This window comes from Geotrypetes seraphini, chromosome 1 (genome assembly GCF_902459505.1).
Source record: "Geotrypetes seraphini chromosome 1, aGeoSer1.1, whole genome shotgun sequence".
Taxonomy (NCBI): domain Eukaryota; kingdom Metazoa; phylum Chordata; class Amphibia; order Gymnophiona; family Dermophiidae; genus Geotrypetes; species Geotrypetes seraphini.
In genome coordinates, this window is record NC_047084.1 from 146,668,327 (window position 1) to 146,690,882 (window position 22,556).

The following is a 22,556-nucleotide window of genomic DNA, read 5'->3' on the forward strand; positions in this document are numbered from 1 at the left end:
AAGAAGCAGTGCAATTTTGGTGGCAACTAATTTTCATATTTTCTCTGTTTTGGAAGGCAGTCTGGAAAAGAGCTGGGAGGATGGAGTTGGATTCTAACCCTCAAAAAAATTTGAAGGACTGCTTGTCAAACCCATTACACTTATGTAACAAAATTTTATTTTTATTTTTGTCCCTGTGTAATAAGTGGAGTGTGGTGTAGTGGTTAGAGTGACAGCCTCAGCACCGAGTTTGTAGGTTTAAACCTGGTATTGCTCCTTGTGACCCTGGGCAAGTCACTTAATCCTCCATTGCCCAAGGTACATTAGATAGACTGTAAGCCCACCAGGACAGATGGGGAAAATGCTTGAGTACCTGATTTGTAACTCATTCTGAGCTACTTTGGGATGATGTGTTAAAACCCCCCCACAAAAAACCTGAAAAAAAAAAAATCAGAAGTGTTCTTTCTTAATTGCCTATGCCACAAAAGTATAGAAAATGGCTATCATTTCACCTCAAACTTTGCTTTTGTGACCATGGCATTGATATTTTGAAATTTACCTTTTTTGTAGAACATTCCTTCTACTAAGGTGCAAACATTTAGCAGAAGTATTTTGCTCTATATGTGGCCAATTTATCCAGGCAAGAGGGAAAAAGTACTCCATAGAAGCATCTGCTAAAATGTGCAATGTCTACAAGGCATATTTCGGCATGCCTGTTGAGGATGAAAACAAATCTTGGGCACCTTACTTCACATGCAAGCACTGCCAAAAAAACTCTGGAAGGTAAGACAATTTTGTTTCTCACTAAGATGGCAGAATTTTCTGCTATAAAATTTCTTAGAATATTTAACTTTAAAAAATTTACATTTTAAAATTGTAAATGTTTTTTGAAAATATATCATATATGAAATGTTGCAAGAATCTCATGCACATAGTCATAGGTGAAATAAATTTATTGTTTTCATTACTACAATTAAATTTTGTACAGAGGGGAAAAAAAGAGTCATGAAAGTTTGCTATCCCAAGAATTTGGCGGGAACCCACTGACCATTCATGCAACTGCTACTTTGGTCAGACAACAAGAGTTCTGATCTATGTACTAAGACCGCTACCCCTCCCCACCAGCCCTCTGAGGATGAAAAATGAACATCACCCACCCAGCCATGTTTCAACTTCAAATGTTCAGCATCACTAAGTCTGGTTTCTTGTAAACAGGCAATAGAGGCGGAATGCCTCTTAAGAGCCTGCAAAATTTTTGTCCTCTTAACAGAAGAGGCGATGCCACCAACATTCCATGAGATAAGACAATCAGGCATAAGAAAAGGAAAGCACAGTTCTACTGCAACAAGTCATACATAGAAGAAAAAATGGGAGCACTCAGACATCACACCCACACAGAGAGAACCCACTGAAAGTGACAATGACAAGAACAATAACAGGCAGATGGACAAATGCAGAAAGCAAAAGCATCAGAAACCTCAACCAAGGCCTAGCACGCCTCACAAAACCATGATACACCCCAAAAAACCTCTGCCCCTCCCCAACCCCATCCCAACTTCCTGCCAAGCTCTACATCCCCAAACAGGTACCGCTGCCCGTGAATACCCAGGGAGTCACTAAGGTGTAATGGGCTGAACAAAGTTACTAAATGCTAGAAGCAGATATCACTAGTGCTGCCCGATTTAGGAAAAAAAATTTTGATTCAATTCAACCTATTGAATCAATTTTTCGATTCGATTTTCCTGCCCAATTGGGTGTTTTTTTTTTTCAAAACATCCTGGTGGGTTTATTTTATAGCCTCTTCACCCCCTTTGCCCTCTCCTACCCACACTGGTCCTGTGGTGTAAACAAAATAAACAAACAAAAAAGACTTTTCCTCTCTCTATTAAATTCTAGCTCATGTTCGCAGTCCAACACCAGCTCTGGAAGGATACACATTTCAAATCTGACATATTGTAATCACAAAACAGAAAATAAAATTATTGTTTCTACCTTTTGTTAGCTCACTTCTGTTCGGTCCTTTCGGAGTCCCACCCCTCTCAGGCATGCTGGGGAAGCATGGACTCCTTCGATCTGTTCCGTAAATTGGGAGTTGGCGCAAAGTTGGACGTGAAGCGCTTCAGTACAGATGCCACAAGTGCTTCCAGGGGGGAGCTGGAGGACATTGTAGCACTTCCAGTCAGACCCCCCCCCTCGCCAGTTTGTTTAGTGAATTTGGGCCTAGGGTCTGTTTTGGAGCTGCTGATATGTATCTGATTAATATCTTGTACAGAGTTGTGCTAGCTAGTGCTGCCCGATTTCCGATTCGAATGCCTGATAGGGGTGGAACTCCAAAAGGACTGAGCTAACAAAAGCCGGGTGAAGGGTGTGGCAGTCTGCAGCTAGTCCAGCAGGAGCAAGAGAAGTAGCTAAGGGTTTATTTACAACGAGCTAAGGCAGCAGCAAAGTTTATTTATTGTGTGCATAGATTATTATGGTAGTTTGTTAGTAAACGAGTTTCTCCTGACCTACCCATGGAGTTTTATGTAGAAAGAGTAAGGATAATGGTTTTTGATATACTGCCTTTCGCTGTTGACTTATTATAAGGAGGCACATTCTCTGTCCCCGGTGGATTCATAATTTAAGTAAATGTGCCTGGAGCAATGAAGGCCCAAAGTCATAAGCAGATTGTTCCGATTCGGGCATGTTAGTGAATCTAGGCCTTAGAAGCTGTCACCAACCAGCAAAATTGACTGCCCCCCAAATCAGGGAGCTACTCTAGCAAGCAATAGAGGATCTACTCTTTCAAGGTAGTAACGCTACAAAGTCTTGGGCCGCCTCCACTGTGTCAAAAGACTGCCAGGCTCCATTCGTGTGTATTTTAAGGAGCGCAGGGTACAAGAACAAAAATCTAGACTTTTTAGCTGCAAGCGCTCGCTGCACACAAAGGCTGAAATCTCCTCCAACAATCTTGTAAAGCCACCAAATAATCTTGGAAGATTTGTATCAAAACTCCATCATATTTAAGGCTGTCCCGATTGAGCTGGTACTGCCTCAAAATCTCCACTTTGTGCAAATAATTATGGAGTTTCACCACCATGAGAAGGGGCCGTTGCAATGGGCGCACTCCAATCAGAGAGTCCCCATCCTAGCTGGTAAAGGGAACTCCTCGGTAAGCCAGTCTTTAAGCGAAGAACTAAGCTGCCAGTCCAACAGGTTCTCCAGCACACCAATAAACCAAAGATTGTCCCTGCAGGACAGATTTTCCATATCCTCAAGTTTTTCAGTGTGTTCCTTCAGTCGCTTCGACAATTGTGCGCACATGGTCTGTGACGAATCCTCCACCGCGGAGACATGGGTCTCTAGCTCGATAGTGCAACTCACAGTGTCCCCCAAGTTGAGATTTCAGAAAGCTGACTTCGAACTTTAGCAGTTGAAACAACTTTATGGCCAATTGTGTTGTTGAAAGTACTTCTTGAGGAGAGCTGGCTTTTATTAGCTAGACGTCCAGATATGGGAATACTTGAAATCCGTGAGTACGTAGAGTTGCTGCTACAACCACTAGGCACTTGATGAATATTCTTGAAGATGTCAGGATGAATGGCAGAACTTTGTACTGAAAGTGTTGAGCTATTCGTAACCGCAAGAACTTCCTGTGAGCTGGATGTAAGGATATGTGGGTGTAAGCCTCTTTGAGGTCTTGAGAGCATAGCCATTTGTTTCATTCTAGAAGGGAGTAAAAAGTCTTCAGGGATAGCATGCAAAACTTTTCTTTTACTAGATATTTGTTCAATTTGCGGAAGAAGAGAATTGGATGAAGACCTCCCATCTTCTTTGGAATTAGAAAATACCTGGAGTGGAACCCCTGAATTTTCAGAGAAGGAGGAATTACCTCGATGTCATTTAGTTGAAGCAAACGGCCTCTTTTACAAAGCCGCACAGCAACAACCGCGAAGCCCTTTAAATCTCTATGGACTTCGGGGCCGTTAGCGCAATGCAGCTGCTAGCGTGGCTTTGTAAAAGAGGCCGAAAGCTTCGATTTCCTAAAGAAGGGACGTCTGATGAGGTGTGAAAGAGGACACTCTTGGAGGTTGATAGAGGGTATCATTTCATCAGAATTGAAAGTGAGTAAACCTCTGCGATGACTTTTTGGACCCAAACATCTGGAGTATTTCGTTCAATTCTGGTCTTCTTATCTCAGAAAGATATAGCGGCACTAGAAAAAGGTTCAAAGAAGAGCACTAAGATGATAAAGGGGATGGAACTCCTTTCGTATGAGGAAAGACTACAAAAGGTTAGGGCTCTTCAGCTTGGAAAAGAGATGGCTGAGGGGAGGTATGATTGAAGTTTACAAAATCCTCAGTGGAGTTGAACAGGTACAAATGGATCGATTTTTTCACTCCATCAAAAATGACAAAGAACTAGGGGACATTCAATGAATTACAGGGAAATACTTTTAGAACTAATAGGAAGAAATATTTTTCCACTCAGAGAATAGTTAAGCTCTGGAACGCATTGCCAAAGGTTGTGGTAAGAGCGGATAGCATAGCTGGTTTCAAGAAAGGTTTGGACAATTTCCTGAAGAAAAAGTCCATAGTTTGTTATTGATAAAGACATAGTGGAAGCCACTGTTTGCCCTGGATTGGTAGCATGGAATATTGCTACTCCTTGGGTTTTGGCCAGGTACTAGGGACCTGGATTGGCCACCATGAAAATGGGTTACTGGGCTTGATGGACCATTGGTCTGACCCAGTAAGGTTATTCTTATGTTTTTAACTATTGATGAAGGCTCAGCTAAATAATTTGATTCAAGGTGGTTTTTAAAAATAAATTAAAGATACTGAAAATCTGCTGACATGCACTGGGCTATATTAAACGTATTTCAAGATTAAAATAGTTTACCTTTTTCTGATGTTTCTTTTTCTTCTTCCAGATTAACATCTTTCTCTATCTCCTCCTTCTCCTGTTCTAGTTCTGCTTTGATACTGCACAGAACCGAGTCAGCTTGCTTTCTCTTAATATCTTCATCAGTTTTCTAAGGCAGTCAATAGTAAACTTTAGTTTCAAATCAGAAACAAGTCAAACCCTATTTATATATTAAAATAGTACAATTTCTACAAGAATGCCACTTGGATACATGTATCAAAAAATAAAAAGACCAGCTTATTAGCCAAATAAAGTGTTGATATTAAATTTTAATATTAACATTTATAAGATGAAAGGAACCTTCAGATCAATGTTTCACCGACCACCTACCCAGCAGGGCGACTTAATTCCACGTTCACTTGGTACTAATTAAATAGAAATGTCCATTGAGTTATATTTTTTGATCAGGATTAGGCTTTTCCTCTCATACCACTGATAAGAGTCATCAAGGTGGTCATCAGTTTTTGCCTCTACCTCGCATTTTGTGAGAAATATCTGGTCACCATTGTTGAACTTATCACCACCTACTTAACTTTATTCTCAACTAACCTTCACTGTCCAGTTATCACATAAACCCTGACTTTCAGTCCTGGTATGTGATAAGATTCAGCTACAACTTTTCTGGACTGTTTTTAATTTTCAATTTAATTATTTTCTTTAATGGATTCCTCTTTCTTTAAAAGGTGTTATGATGTTCTTGGTGAATTTTAGATTATTTAGCTCCTATGAAGCAACGTTCTGTTTTTAAAAAGATAATTAGTCCCTGGTTCAACTTATCTATTAAATTTAAAGAGCAATTGTAGATGATTGGGATGATTATGGAGACTCTAGATCCAGACTTATAACTAGTCTGGCAGAAAAATTCTGACATCTATAAAAAAACAAATTAAGAAAGCAAAACTCCAGTATTCTAAACAAATTGATACCATGTTAGATTCCAAATATCTATTTCATATCTTATCAAGGCCAACTCTATCTCAGAATTCACAGTTTTTTAACTCAACTTTAACTGATATGATTACCAGTTAGAAATTAGTTAAATATTTTCAGGAAAAAAATGTCCTTGGAACAAGGCTCACCTACATATCATATTCTCTCTAATAATCACTCAGGCAATTATTAGAAATGAAAGATTAGGTTCTTACAATTGCTATTTTCTTTCTTGTAAATCCGGGACCAGTGGATTATTTCCATCTACCCACCAGGACTTTGTAGGAAGTTTCAAATTTCAGAGACTTAAACCCTTCCCCATCATCATTAAAAGTATTGATATTAAATTTTAATATTAACAATGTTCTTCCATATATTGCCTCATCCTCCTATGTACCTAAAGCCTTCTTGATGACACTATGCTTTGAACCACTTATTAAAGTTCTTAGTGTTTTGTACTCTTTTCCTGAGAAATTCAGGCAATACGTTTCTAAACATTTAAACTAGAAGGTAAGGGTGGCATATGTATGGAGATTACTTCCAGTGGCCACCCCCAGCAAAAGACAAGATTTGATGATAATAAAAATACCAATGAAAATAACAATATTAGCAATTCACTTTCTAGCAATACAACAGGAAACGAGATGAAATTAAAAACTATACAAAAAATGAGATTGCTGCGAAACAGTAGCTGGAAAGCAATGACCACAAAAGCTCAGTCTAAACACCAAAAATCAGGATCTGCAAGCCCTAATGTTAGAGGCAGACTTGGATATCGTTGCTATTAGAGACATGGTTCATTGATTCCCATGGATGGGATGCTAACATACCGGGCTATAATCCTTTTAGGAAGGACAGAGATGGTCAAAAAGGAGGTGTAGCTGCTCTCTATGTAAAAACAGATACCCAAATGACAAATACAAGGGGCCTGGGGAAAGGGAGCAGCAATATGGACTGTTTTGAAAAGAGAAGATGGAACTTCTATCCACTTGGTTGTTGTCTACAGACATCTGACTCAATCGCAGCAAATTGACAAAGATCCAATTACAGATATACAAAGGTTGGGAAGGAAGGGGAGGTACTGTTGCTGGGTGATTTCAACCTGCCAGATGCAGACTGAAAAGTTCTGTCTGCGGAATTAGAAACAAGTAGAGAGATCATGGATGCCTTTTAAGAGGTTCTGCTCAGACAAATGGTGACTGAACCCATGAGGGAAAAAGCGATGTTCACAAATAGTGAACGTGTCTCTAATATCTGAGTGGGGACCCACCTGGGAAGTAGTGATCATCATTCAGTTTGGTTTGATATAACAGCCAAAGAGGAGGATGGCCACACAAAACTCAAAGTCCTGGATTTCAACCATGCGGACTTTAGTAGCATGGGAGTGTACCTGAAGAGAGAGCTGATTGGATGGGATGACATAAGGGAAGTGGAAAAACAGTGGTCCAAGTTGAAAGGTGCAATAAATAGAGATACTGACCTTTATGTGAAGCAAATAAATACAAACAAGAGAAAAAGGAACTGATATGGTTCTCCAAACTAGTGGCAGAAAAAATAAAGGTAAATGAATTGGCGTTTGTGAAATATATATAAAAAAACTCAAGAGGAGTATAGAAAGCAGTTACTTACCAAATTGAGTTTTATCCAGGGACAACAGGCAGATATTCACACATGTGGATGATGTCATCCATGGAACCCCGGTACGGATTACTGTATAAGTGCACCAGCACTTTAAGAACTTTAGAAAGTTCACAACGGACTGCACTGTTCATGCGCGAGTGCCTTCCTGCCCAACGTATGCGCGTGGCTCCTCAGTTCAATAAGCCAGCTAAGAAGTCAACCGAGACTACGGTGGGAACTCACGGCAGCCATTTCCTATTCGTGATCTACTCGGGGCAGGAGCGTAGGAAGATCGCTCCTGCCCCGAAAGCCTGCTAGACCACCAGGTAAGGCCGGGATGCGGGGAAGGGGGGGGGGGGGAGAAGAAAGGCAAAAATATGGGTTTTACCCCCTCAAAAAAAAAATATCGGGATTATGTGAAATCGCGAGTGCAGAAACTGAGAATGGGGAGGGGGAAGTGTAGTCCTTTGCAAATAGTAGGCCAATGCTCTTTTGCAATCCAGAATTTGAAAAGCAGTTTTCTCAGGATGAGAATGAGGCTTGGAAAAAAATACTGGATGAACAATGGATTGAGATGAAACTCAGTGACAGCTTTTGGTAAGAACTTCGGAAGAATGCGAAGCACCACCTTGTCATGGTGGAACACTGTAAATGGTGGATCCACTACTAAAGCTTGATGTTCACTCACTCTGCGAGCAAAAGTTGGAGAAATGAGGAAAACCACTTTCCAAGTAAGATATTTGAGATGAGCCGAAGACATTGGTTCGAATGTAGGCTTCATCAATCTAGTGAATACCACATTAAGATCCCAAACTACTGGAGGTGGTTTGAGAGGTGGTTTGACATTGAAAAGTCCTTTCATGAATCTGGAAACCACAGGATGAGCAGCAAGAGGTTTTCTAGCCACTAGCTGATGAAAAGCAGCAATTGAACTGAGATGGACTCTAATGGAAGTGGACTTGAGGCCAGAGTGCAACAAATGCAGGAGGTAATCCAAAACTGAAGAAACAGATCCTTGTGGTAGTGGATCCTGGTGGTGAAGTATGCACCAGGCAGAAAAATGGGTCCATTTTTGTGTATAACACTGTCGTGTGGCCGGTTTTCTGGAAGCATCCAAGATGTCTCTGACAGGCTAAGAAAATTGTACGTCAGGTGAAGTCAGCCCAAGAGACACCAAGCTGTCAGGTGCAAAGACTGAAGGTTGGGGTGTAGAAGACAACCGTGACTCTGCATGAGAAGAAATGGAAAAATTTAAGAGATATTGACTCCTTGATACTGAGTTGAAGTAGAAGGGAGTACCATAGTTGTATGGGCCACGAAGCAGCTATCAGAGTCATGGTGGCAGGCTCCTGTTTGAGCTTGACAAGCATTTTGAGAACTAGAGGAATGGGTGGTAACACAGAGGAACTTGTGCGTCCAAGTCAGGAGAAAAGCATCCACTTCTAAGCGATGAGGAGAATATAGCCTGGAGCAAAAGTGGGGCAGCTTGAGGTTGTAGGGATACACGAACAGATCTACTTGAGGAGTCCCCCATTGAGAGAAGATGGGATGGAGAGCTGTTGCGTTCAGTGTCCATTCATGAGGTTGAAGAATATGGCTTAGTTTGTCCGCTAAAGAATTCTGTTCCCCAAGAATGTAAACAGCTTTGAGGAAGGTGCTGTGAGGAATCGCCCAATTCCAAATCTTTTGAGCCTCTTGACAGAGGAGAGATCCTGTTCCTCCTTGCTTGCTTATATAGTACATGACCACCTGATTGTCCGTACAAAGAGAACTTGATCTTTTAGAAGATGCTGAAAAGCCTTGAGATTTGAAAATCACTCTGATTTCCAACATATTTATATGATGTGTCAATTAGAGAATGACACAGTGAGAAAATTCATCACCGTTCCCATCCCCGCGGATAACCGCGGGAAATAATCCCATGTCATTTTCTAGTGTCTATTTCAACCTCAGTCCTTCTACACCAGCATTCTTCAAAGCAAAGCTTGAGGGTCAGTGGTTGTGGCCATTCATACTCTTGATTCTTCCCTCTCTCCTTAAAGAATGACGGGGACGGGAACGGTGATGAATTTTGTCACCGTGTCATTCTCTAGTGTCAATCTCTGGCAGACCAAAGTCCTTGAGTGTGTAGGCTATCCAGGTGAGCTCCCCAAGCATAGGTTGACGAATCCGTGGTAAGAACTTTCTGATGAGGTGGTATGTGGAATAACATACTCTGGAATGATTGGAAAAAAGCATCCACCATTGAAATGATTGTTGAACAGAAAATGTGACTGAAATGTGTTGCAAAAGTGAGTCATGAGCCTGCGACCACTGAGTAGCCAGAAACCATTGAGGGATCTGGAGGTGAAGCCTGGCAAAAGAAGTCACATGGACTGTAGATGCCATGTGTCCTACAAGAACCATCATGCGCCTTGCTGAGAGTGATCGAAGCTGAACAAACTGATGATAAAGTTGGATAAGGGCGTCCTGATGCTCCTAAGGTAGAAATGCCCCGAGTTGTATTGTGTCGAGCAGAGTTCCTATAAACTGAAGCTTCTGAGTTAGTTGAAATTGTGATTTGGGGAAATTGATCTCGAATCCCAAATTCTGAACAAACAGTATGGTCTGATTTGTTGCTAAGAGCACACCTTGAGATGAAGGATTCTTGATGAGCTATTTTACCTTAAGTTAGACTGTGTTCGTATGGGAAATGATGTAATTTAAACCACCATAGGCCATGTCTTCTCGGAAAATACTGCAATTTTTAAAACATCCTATGTCCACTGTCTATATCTCCAAATCTGTATATTATGACTATAGTGTAAAAGCTGAAATTTATACCTCTATTTACACCAAGCTTGTTTTTTCCACCAGTTTGTCTTACTTATACTGTGAATGTAATCTTGTAACCCGTTCTGGGCTCCTTTGGGAGGACGGGCTAAATAAATAAATGAATAAATAAGTAAGCCCTACCCCAAAAATAAGCCCTACTTGCCGGCAGCAGCATTTCCCCTCCCCCCCCCCCACTGTCCCTTCCATCTCTCCCTCCCATCTGAACCACGACCGTGAGACTAAAATACCTTGTAACAAACGGCAGCACAGGCTGCATTGCGGCCTTTTCACACCAGGGCATTCCTCTGCCACATCACTGATGATGTCATCAGCAACGTGGCAGAGGAACACCCGGGCGTGAGAAGACCGCAATGCAGCCTGTGCTGCCATTTGTTACCAGGTATTTTGGTCTCACGGTTGGGGTTCAGATGGGAGGGAGAGATGAAAGGATAAGCGAGGGGGAGTGTGGTACAGAGGAAGGGTCAGCGGGATGGGGGAAATGGGAGGGATAGAAAGATGCTGCATGGGGGTATGGGAGGAAGGGAGGGATAGAAACTGCAAGTGTTCTACACAAGGGATGGGAGGGATAGAAGCTGCAAGGGTTCTACTGCACAGGGGAATGGGAGGGAGGGATAGAAAGATCCTGCACAAGGGGATGGGTGAGAGGGGAGGAAAGATGCTGCACATGTGGGGGGAGAGAAAGGAAATAGGAAGAATTGGAGTGGAGGAGAGGAATGGAGAGATAATCATTGTACATGAAAAAAAATAAGACCCCGGAAATAATAATAATAATTTTATTTCTTATATACCGCTATACCCTAAGTTCGAAGCGGTTTACAGTGAAAGTCGTGTCTAGCGAAAGTACAGTGTTACCAGTAGGATACAGGATAATACAAAGTGAGCAGATACTGGGTGATTACAATAAATAATAACAAGAAAGCAGTTACAGGATGTTTACAATAAGATACAGGGTAATGGGTGTTTACAATAAGGTACAGATAATAACAAGAGAACAGTTGCAGGGTGTTTACAAAGATACAGGATAAAACAAAATGAGCAGGTACTGGGTGCTTACAAAAGGTACAAGGTATTTACAAGAGAACAGTTACAGGATGTTTAAGTACATAAGTACATAAGTAGTCGCCTCCGCCGGGGCAGACCAGAGGTCCATCCTGCCCAGCGGTCCGCTCACGCGGCGGCCCATCAGGCATATTGCCTGAGCAGCAGTCCCTGACTAATTTTATGCCTACCTCTACACTTATCTCTAAACCTTCCACTGCTCTTATCTGTACCCCTCAATCCCTTTGTCCTCCAGGAACCTATCCAGGTCTTCCTTGAAACCCTGTACTGTGCTATTTCCTATCACGGCTTCAGGAAGGGTGTTCCATGTGTCCACCACCCTCTGTGTGAAAAAGAATTTCCTTGCGTTTGTTCTAAACCTGTCCCCCTTCAATTTCATCGAGTGACCCCTTGTTCTTGTGGTTTCTTTCAAATTGAAAAATCTGTCCATGTCAACCTTTTCGATGCCCCTCAGGATCTTGAAGGTCTCTATCATATCTCCTCTGAGTCTCCGCTTCTCCAGGGAGAACAGCCCCAGCCTCTTCAGTCTGTCAGTGTATGTAAGGTTTTCCATACCCTTAATCAGTTTAGTTGCTCTTCTCTGGACTCCCTCAAGCATTGCCATGTCCTTTTAGAGGTACGGTGACCAGTACTGTACACAGCCCGGTACAGTGGCAGGATGACTTCCTTTGTTCTGGTTTACGATAGGATACAGGGTGTTATAGGCTGGTGCAGTATGAACAATTACTAGAGATCAATGCTGTTTACAGCAGGATAAGTATAAAGTGCGTAAGAGAAGAGTACAGCATTAAGCATTGGGGGAGGGAGAGGAAAGGGGAGGACTTTCGAGGAGGGTTATATCTGGTAGGGGGAGAGTTTAGGTGATGTTGAAGAGGCGGGTCTTCAGGGATTTTCTGAAGTCCGCGTATGATGTGGCTTCGAGTATTGGTTTTGCTAGCCATGTGTTCAGTTGGGCAGCCTGGAAAGAAAGCATTCTGTTTAGGTACTTCTTGTAGTGACATGATTTCAGGGATGGGTAAGTAAAGAGGTTTGTTCTGCGGGAGGTCTTTTTTGGACGGTAGGTGAGGAATTGGGAAGCTAGGTAAGTTGGTAGCATCCCGAAGATCGCTTTGAAGCTGATGCAGGCGAATTTGAAAAGTATTCTGGATTCAACTGGTAGCCAGTGGAGTATTTGGAGATATGGCGAGATATGTTCCCATTTCTTGAGTCCGAAGATGAGACGGACGGCAGTGTTTTGGATTTATCTCAGCTTGTGGAGGGACTTTTTGTATGCTCCCAGAAATATGATGTTGCAGTAGTCCAGAGTACTCAGGATGGAGGCTTGTACTAGTAGACGAAAGGATGATTCGTCGAAGAATTTTTTGATAGTGCGAAGTTTCCAAAGGGTAGAGATACATTTTTTGAACATTAGATCAGTGTGTTTTCTAGCGTTAGGTGTCTGTCAAGGGTAACCCTGAGTATTTTAATAGATTGATCAATTTCGTAAACTTTACCATTCACGTGAATCTTGTTGTCCTTTATCTGCTCGTTGGGAGAGGCTAGGAAAAATTTGGTTTTTTCTGTGTTCAGTATAAGTTTGTAGGCCTTCATCTAGAGTTCTATTTGGTTTAGGATGTTGGATAGGAGAATGATGAAATTCGGCGAAATATCGGATAGTGGCAGTACGATGGTGATATCGTCAGCGTAAATGTGGAAAGTGAGATTTAAGCTCTGTAATAGGTGACCCAATGAGATGAGGTAGATATTGAAGAGGGTCGGTGAGAGCGGGGAGCCTTGGGGGAGTCCGCAATTGTTGTTCCAGTTGTAGGAGAGATAATCATCTTTGAGTACTTGGTAAGACCGGAGTTCGAGAAATCCTCGGAACCAGGTAAGGGTGTTTCCAGAGATGCCAATTGATTCCAAACAGTTCAGCATGATTGAGTGGTTGACTAGGAAATAAGACCTAGTGCCTTTTTTGGGCCCAAAATTAATAAGACAGTGTCTTATTTTTGGGGAAACACGTTATGAGCCTACTTTTATTGATAACATTGTTGAGTAGCTGGTTTCCTGGAGGCTTCTAGGATAAGTATTACAAGCTGAGAAAGATGAAGTCCAGCTGCATTCAGCCCAAGAGAAAAGGGGATAGAGGGGTATATATAGTCTTACAGACTGAGAAAGATGAAGTCCAGCTGCATTCAGCCCAAGAGAAAAGGGGATAGAGGGGTATATATAGAGGATTACTATACAGGTCCTGGACCTGATGGGCCGCCGTGTGAGCGGACTGCTGGGCATGATGGACCTCTGTTCTGACCCAGCAGAGGCACTGCTTATGTTCTTAAGCTGTCAGGTGTAGAAACTGAAGGTTGGGATGTAGAAGTGAACCTTGACTCTGCATAAGAGATGGAAATATCAGCAGAGTTATTGCCTCCTTGACACTGAGTTGAAGTAGAAGGGAGAACCAAGGCTGCCTGGGCCACCGAGGAGCTATGAGAATCATGGTGGCTGACTCCTGCTTGGCTTTGACAAGAGTCTTTAGAATTAGAGGAGTGAGCAGAAACACGTAGAGAAACTTGTGTTTCCAGTCCAGTACAAAGGCATCCACCTACAGACGGTGAGGCGAGTAAAGTCTGGAACAGAACTGGGGCAACTTGTTGTGGGGAGATGCAAACAAATCCACTTGAGGAGTGCCCCACTGAGCAAAAATAGGATGGAGAGCTGCAGAGTTGAGCATCCATTTGTGAGGCTGAAGAATTCTGCTGAGTTTGTCTGCTAAGTAATTCTGTTCCCCTTGAATGTAGACTGCTTTCAGGTGGATGTTCTGAGAAGCCAAATCTTTTGAGCTTCCAGACAAAGATGATATCTTGTCTCATTGTTTGCTTAAATCAACAAAACAATGTAGAAATCATTCGCGGTCATGTGAAACTTAAGGCTAATCCGAAAATTCTTCGACAGAAAACAATTCCAGCTCATAGTCCAATCCCTAGTCCTAGGATTTCTAGACTACTGCAACATCCTCTATCTCCCGGGCCCCGAAGTCATGATAAAACAACTACAAACAGTAGAAAACACAGCCCTGAGACTGATCTATTCGCTGAAGAAATACAACCACATCACCGCCACAAACCTCAACTCACACTGGCTCCCAATACAAGCAAGAATACTATTCAAATTTTACTGTCTACTATTTCAAGCCATAAATGGAGACAGCTCAGCCTACTTTAACAACTGCCTTATCCGAACTACCACAACCAGGCAAAGGAGAACCCAGACACCATTCATGCTCCCCCCAATCAGAGGCGTCAAACACATGGCCTACTGGCCATGCAGGCAGCAAAACTAGACCACCAACTATCCAATCTACTGATAATGACACCAGACTACAAAACTTTCAGAAAAGAACCCTGCTATTCAAGAAATCCATCGCAAGAAGCATTTCAATCTCCCGAAGTAACCCGCTCAACTTTGTAACTCTTCTGGAAATGTCCAGATAACTTCTTATGTAATCCACCTTGAACCGCAAGGTAATGATGGAATAAAAGTCACTAATGTAATGTATATGGTACATTGCTACCTGATTGTCCATGCGAAGCAAGAGGACTTAGTTGTCCAAAAGTGCTGGAAAGCTTTGAGTGCATAGTAAATCGCTCTGAGTTCCAGAAGATCGATATGGAACTTCTGCTCTCTGGTGGACCAATGACCTTGAGTCTGAAGACTATCCAGATGTGCCCTACAGTCACCACTGAAGCAACCATTTAAGAGATGAGATTACAGAAGTGTGTTTGAAAGAGGATCGGTCGCCTGAGACCACTGTGAGGCCAGAATCCATTGAGGTATCCTAAGATGGAGCCTTGCCAGAGGAGTCATGTGGACCATAGAGGCCATATGGTGGAGAAGAACCATCATTCACCTGGCTGAGATGGACTAGAGCTGGTCCACTTGATGACAGAGCTGAAGTAAAGTGTCTTAAGAACATAAGAATTGCCGCTGATCATCTGAGTGGTGTCGAGAAGAGTCCCAATGAACTGAAGCCTTTGAGACGGATGAAGCTGTGACTTGAGGAAGTTATCTCGAATGCCAAGTTCTGAAGAAACAGATGGTGTGATTTGTCACTAAAACGACATCATGATGTGAAGGGTATTTTATGAGCCAGTCGTCCAGATAGGGAAAGACCTGAAGACCATGAGACCTCAAAGCCGCTGTCACCACCACCAGGCACTTCATGAAGACTCTGGGAGAAGATGCCCGGCCGAATGGTAGTACCTTGTATTGATAGTGGTGATGTGCCACTCAAAATCTGAGATATTTCTGGGAAGCAGGGTGAATCGAGATATGAGTGTAGGCTTCCATGAGAACCAGAGAGTATAGCCAATCGTTGTGAGCCAATAGGGGATATAGAGTGGCTAGAGATAGCATACAAAACTTTTCTTTGACTAGGAACTTGTTGAGGGCTCTGAGGTCCAAAATCGGTCAGAGACCTCCTGTCTTCTTCGTTATCAGAAAATAGTGGGAGTAAAACCCCTGGTTCTGTTGATCTATAGAACTTCTTCGATGGTGTTGAGAAGAAGTGAATGAATTCCTGAAGAAGAGAGGATTGATGAGGGTTGGAAGTAGACTCTCTTAGAGGATGATCCAGAGGGAGCCCAGAGATCGGAGGTGATGGAAATAAAATTGAAGATGACCTCCGATTGGCTGAGGGAGATTCTGAAGTAGAGGGATTGCAACTATGCTCTCTTACAGCAGGTCAAAAAGACTGAGTTGATTTGGTAGGAGCAGTGGGTTGGGCCTTGGGAGGACGCTGCTGATTTTTTCTATTGAAGCCTAACTGGTGCAGAGACTTTTGCTGAAAAGCACCTCTGGTAAGAGGAAGAAGGCGGCCTGAAAGGTCTTGATGAAGAGGGCTTAGAGACTTAGGCTTTACTAATGTGTCCCTTTGAGTCTCGTGGGCCATGAGCTTTTGGGCTGCAGTATCTGTAGAGTCCCCAAAGAGCTCATCACCCAAACATGGAATGTTGGCTAATCTGTCCTAAAGGTTAACGTCCATGTCAGAGATTCTTAGCCACGCCAATCTCCTCATGGCCACAGACATAGAAGAGGCTCTGGAGGTGAGCTCAAAAACATCATAAGCTGAGCAAACCAGATATTTCCTCAACTGAGTGATAGTGTTGACAAGGTACTGGAAACCTTTCAGTTTATGAGAAGGGATATATTTTTGATACCCTGGAAATTGCTTGATGAGATGTTTCAAATAACTTGAGAAATAGAAATTATAGGGCGACAGCTCTATTGGCCAACATGGAATTCTGGTATAGCTGTTGACCAAATCTGTCCACAGTATGGCCCTCTCTACCAGGAGGGACCGAAGCATAAACTTTCGATGGAGTAGATTTCTTCAGAGTAGACTCCACCACCAGAGACTGATGAGGGAGTTGAGGTATGTCAAATCTCAGAATGGAAATTATCTTATAGAGAGTGTCCAATTTTTGGGTGGCCACCGGTACCGAGAGGAGACTCCCAGTTGTTGTAAACAGTCTCTCTCAGAATCCTATGCAAACGAAGTTTGAGCATTTCCTTAGGAGGTTGATCGTAGTCCAAAGTTTCCAGAAATTCTGCACTGAATTTGGAATCTGCCTTCAATTTAACAGAGAGGTCCTTTTCCAATTGTCGAATAAATCGAGTAAATAAAAGCCTCTAAGTGGGAGAAAAAGCTCTAACTGGAGAATGCCTTGGAGACTTCGATGCAGGAGAATCATCTGCTTTGGTAGTGGAAGGCGAAGGATCTGGATTGGAGTCATCCTGTAGATCAGAGTCCAGCAGAAAAGAGGGGGAATGATGCTTCGACTGATGCTAGTCCGGTGTTGGAATTTCAGAGTGTTTACGTTTGTGTGAAACCTTTCTTGACTTCATCGAACTCCTGACAGAGTGTCTGGAAGACAATGAATGATGCTGCGATGAATGATACTGAGAAGATGGGGACTAGTGTTTGGAAGATTGATGCTTCGATGCAGGACTGGAGCAGTGTCGAGAGTCCTTGTGGCGCACTGATTGAGCATCGACGGCACTGGAGATCCTGGCAGTGTTAGGCTCAGGCTGGGTCAGTACTGGAGGAGTCAGTTTTGGGAGAAGTCATTGAAACTTGTCCCCGAGCTCCTCTTGATCAAAGCATTGAGCTTCTGCCTCAAGTAAGCACCAGTACATGTGGCTTCATCGCTGATACCACAGGTGCTGCGACACGCTCCAGAGAGGGTGACTCAGATGATGAAGCACCCCTTGAAAGTGGTATTAATTACGGCAGGAATTTACGCTTGGTCGGCATGAATTGAATCGATGCCTTCGTGATCTGCGACCCTGTTTGGAAAGGTGGTTGCTTCTTAGCCTACTTATCCGAGGGGAGTGATGTTTTGAGACATCAGAGTCATTGCTGGTGCCTCTTGCGGGATCGTTGACTTTGACACTGGGGACTTCGATGCTGACACCGAAGAGTTTCTCTTGCTGAAGAATGCGATTCTTTTAATGGTACGCTTCTGAAGCGAAGAACACTTACAAGATTGAACTCGGTGTTCTGGACCCAAACACTGCAGGCACCAGCTATGAGGGTCTGTCAAAGAAATAGTACGAGAACACCGACTGCACTTTTTGAAACTTGTTAGTGGGCGTGAAATCGACGGGAACACCGTCTTAGCCAAATTGAACTTGATGGCTGAGGCGTGGCTATAGGCCCCACCAGGAAAGAAAACCACGGACGGTTAAAAAGAAAAAAGTTTAATTTTCTTTTTTTAAAAAAAATTATTAATGAGAAAGAAAAGAAATAAATACAAAAAAAAAAGCGCAAGAGCAGGAAGGCAAGCAACAAAAAATGAAGACTTAAACGCAACTTCAATGCTCCGTGGAAAAAATGGAACGCGAGGAGCTGCGCGCCTACGTCATGGTGGGAAGGCATGCGCTGTAAGGGCTATCGCAAACTTTCTAAATTTGTTAAAGTGGTGACGCACTTTTAAAGTGTCCATACCGGGGCTCTGTGGATGATGTCACCCACATGTGAGAATATGCTGCCTGCTGGTCCTGGGATAAAAACTTAGTATGTAAGGGGGTGGGGGAGGATGCTCTTCCTTCGGTCATTTTATTTCTTAGGGGAGCTACATATTGTAGGCGTCTGTAAATAAGAAAATTTTAAAGTTTATTTTAAATCTGTTAGTATGGGTCTCCATGTAAATACAGGGGTAATCGAGTCATAGAAAGTATGTCGTAGTGAAAGAGATTTTGATTACTGGAATGAAGAATTCTTGGAGAGCAATAAGGGATGAGAAGTCTGTCAATGAAGGATAGAGAACATAAGAACTGCCGCTGCTGGGTCAGACCAGTGGTCCATCGCGCCCAGCAGTCCGCTTACGCGGCGGCCCTCAAGTCAAAGACCAGTGCTCTAAATGGGTCCAGCCTCACCTGCGTACGTCCCAGTTCAGCAGGAACTTGTACAGCTTAGTCTTGAAACCCTGGAGGGTGTTTTCACCTACAACAGACTCCAAAAGAGCGTTCCAGTTCTCCACCTCTCTCTGGGTAAAGAACTTTCTTACGTTTGTACGGAATCGATCCCCTTTTAATTTTAGAGAGTGCCCTCTCATTCTCTCTACCTTTGAGAGGGTTAAATAAACCTGTCTATCTTCTAAGTCTAATTCCCTTCAATATCTTGAATGTTTCGGTCATGTCCCCTCTCAGTCTCCTCTTTTCAGGGGAGAAGAGGCCCAGTTTCTCTAATCTCTCACCTACACAACTGACAACTTTTTGTCAGCTGCTTGCCTGAAAGCAGGGATAGCATGAGTGCTTATTGTTTAGTTTGAACATTTCCTTCAGCTGATTGAATTTCCTGTTTTCTTCTTTTTCTTTGATTTTTTTTTAGTAATTGCTCGCTGAATATACTTCTTGGATCCTGTATTGAGGACTTTTGAGTTGAAGTTAAGCTTTAATTTCTTATTGGTTGTCTATATTATTACAAATTGTAATGTTTGTTTGTTTCTTTACTTAACTTCATCTTTCTGCCTTAGCTGAATGCCCTACTGAGACCCTCTGTTTTATGTCCTTCCTCAGGGGCAAGCTCAGAAGTTCAACCCACTGCCACCAAAAAACCGCCATCTCCAAAGCTCTGTGGCAAAATAACCCATCTTACGGTAAAAATAGTTGTTCATGTTGATACTTCCCCTCCTACGTTTGTACATAAGAACATATGAATTGCCGCTGCTGGGTCAGACCAGTGGTCAATCATGCCCAGCAGTCCGATCACACGGCAGCCCTTTGGTCAAAGACCAGTGTTCTAACCGAGACTAGCTTTACCTGCATATGTTCTGGTTCAGCAGGAACTTGTCTAACTTTAACTTGAATCCTTGGAGGGTGTTTTCCCCTATAACAGCTTCCGGAAGAGCGTTCCAGTTTTCCACCACTCTCTGGGTGAAGAACTTCCTTACGTTTGTACGGAATTGATCCCCTTTTAACTTTAGAGAGTGCCTCTTGTTCTCTCTACCTTGGAGAGAGTGAACAACCTGTCTCTATCTACTAAGTCTATTCCCTTCATTATCTTGAATGTTTTTATCATGGTCCCCTCTCAGTCTCCTCTTTCAGGGAGAAGAGGCCCAGTTTTTCTAATCCCTCACTGTACAGCAACTCCTCCAGTCCCTTAACCATTTTAGTCGCTCTTCTCTGGACCCTTTTGAGTAGTACCGTGTCCTTCTTCATGTACAGCGACCAGTGCTGGATGCAGTATTCCAGGAGAGGGCGTACCATGGCCCGGTACAGCAGTATGATAACCTTCTCTAATCTGTTCGTGATCCCCTTCTTAATCATTCCCAACATTCTTTTCGCCACCACCGCACATTGCGCAGATGGCTTCATTGACTTGTCGACCAGTACTCCCAAGTCTCTTTCCTGGGGGGTCTCTCCAAGTACCGCACCGGACATCCTGTATAAGATTTTTATTTTTAGAGTGTGTGTGGCTTTAGTTTTAAATGTAAGTAGTAGGGAAAAGCAAGATGGTGTTCTGAGCAGTATGCTATGTAGAGGTCTCTCGTTCTGAGGGCAATTTATTTGGAGTTAACAACTTCGGCAATATTGTTTCTCAATGCCTAAAACAAGGGGAAAACAGAGGGGATATCCTCCACTTACCTCTGGCTCTTCAACGCCGCGACAGACTGTAATAACAGCCTTTACAGTCCAGCCTTCTACTTTAATTGCATCCGCTGCTGTGAGTAGGGAAGATCACAGCTTGGATAGCGAGCTCTCGCTGAGCCCACGAAGATCACACACGCCCCCAATGCCCGGAGAAAACATCGGCAGGACAGATGTTGCAGGAGGGATCAGCAAGTACATCGAGTGAGGCATGTTCTGCAGCCGAAATGGACCTGGAAGTTGTTCTATCCTATGCCGACTTCCTGGTTTGAGCCATTGCAATTTGGGAGCACTGAGCCACTGGGAACCAGAAGTGGTGAGGGCAACAGAGGCCGGAGTTTGCTCTTCAGGGAAGCAGCCAAAGAAAATCTAGCTATTATCTCCCCCCTCAAGCCGCTTGAGAGACCACAGGCTGCGACACTGGATTCTATTTGGTCTGCGATAGAGAACCTGCACTCGGTATGCACAAACTTTGTATCTATTACTTTAAATTCATCCTCTAAGATAAGTCTTTTGGAGACTTCAGTTCAACAGCAAAAAGTGGATTTGAACAAGTTAGAGAAGTTAACAACTGAAACTAAAAATTTGGTTACTAAACAAATGACTAATAAAATTATGATCCTAAGGAAGACTAAAAACCTAGAAAACCAACAAAAAATTTGAACTTAAGAAATCTTAATTTTCCGATAGCTAGGTTTTATGTCTCCTCATTAACTTTTCAAGAACTTTATGTTAACAGTTTTAAAAATTTAAGATTTTACTATCTAAAAGAAAGTGCATAAAGAAAAGGGTTTAGAAGGTGAAAATACTCAATTGGATTTATCTGCTATATTGCAATCTTCTGATATTGAAACACAGGGGCGAGCAACATTATTAGTCTCTCTTGTATTTCTACAGGATAAAGAAACGCTATTGAAATCATTTTAATTTAAAACAAGTCACCTAGCTAGGTGAAAGGGTATACATATTTTCTGATATCTCAAAATGAACACAATCTAGGAGGAAAAGCACAGTTACTTACCGTAACAGGTGTTATCCAGGGACAGCAGGCAGCTATTCTCACATATGGGTGACATCATCAACGGAGCCTGGATGCGGAAGCTCACAAGCAGACTTGCTTGAAGAAACTAGAAGTTTTGAGTTGACCGCACGCGCATGCACGAGTGCCTTCCCGCCCAGCGTAGGGTGCGTCTCTTCAGTTCAGATAGCTAGCAGAGAAGCCAACCAGGGCAGGTGGGTGGGTTGTGAGAATAGCTGCCTGCTGTCCCTGGATAAAGCACAGTTACTTACCATAACAGGTGTTATCCAGGGACAGCAGGCAGCTATTCTCACATATGGGTGACCTCTAAGCTAACCAGAATGGGATGGTGGGAGTGTTGGATATTTAGGAGAATAAATTTGGTAAAACTGTCTGGCCAAAATGGCCATCCCATCTGGAGAAAACATCCAGACAATAGTGAGAAGTGAAAGTATGAACTGAGGACCAAGTAGCAGCCTTGCAAATTTCCTCAATAGATGTAAATCTGAGGAAAGCTACTGAAGCTGCCATTGCTCTGATTTTATGAGCTGCGACTCTACTGTGTAGGGGTAATCCAGCCTGGGCATAGCAGAATGAGATACAAGCAGCCCTCCAGTTAGAGATGGTACGCTTAGAGATGGGATGTTCCAACTTGTTTGGATCGAAGGAGAAAAAAAGTTGAGGAGCAGTTCTGTGTGATTTGGTGCGTTCCAAATAAAAGGCCAAAGCACATTTACAGTCCAGAGTGTGAAGAGCTGATTCTCCAGGATGAGAATGAGGCTTTAGAAAAAACACTGGAAGAACAATGGATTGGTTGAGATGAAATTCCGACATCACCTTAGGGAGGAATTTAGAATGAGTACGGAGGACCACCTTGTCATGATGGAAGACAGTGAAAGGTGGATCAGAAACTAAAGCTTGCAGCTCACTGACTCTTCAAGCAGAAGTGAGGGCAATGAGAAACACCACTTTCCAAGTGAGATACTTCATATGAGCCGTATCTATGGGTTCAAATGGAGGCTTCATCAATTGAGCAAGAACAATATTGAGGTCCCAAACCACAGTTTGAGAGGAGGTTTAA

At 42.9% G+C, this 22,556-nt stretch overlaps 1 protein-coding gene across 5 annotated transcripts in view; it reads right to left on the reverse strand.

The window, feature by feature from the left end:
• CLGN (calmegin) overlaps positions 1 to 22,556 on the reverse strand; it is a 414,476-nt gene that overhangs the window by 27,421 nt on the left and 364,499 nt on the right. For 4 of the 5 annotated variants that reach the window (XM_033939634.1, XM_033939605.1, XM_033939625.1 and 1 more), the window contains one exon: positions 4,861 to 4,993. In XM_033939634.1, coding sequence (XP_033795525.1) covers positions 4,861 to 4,993 — 133 coding nt within the window. Of the gene's footprint in view, positions 1 to 4,860; positions 4,996 to 22,556 lie in introns of those variants that run through there. The other variant, XM_033939642.1, reaches the window with a different exon arrangement.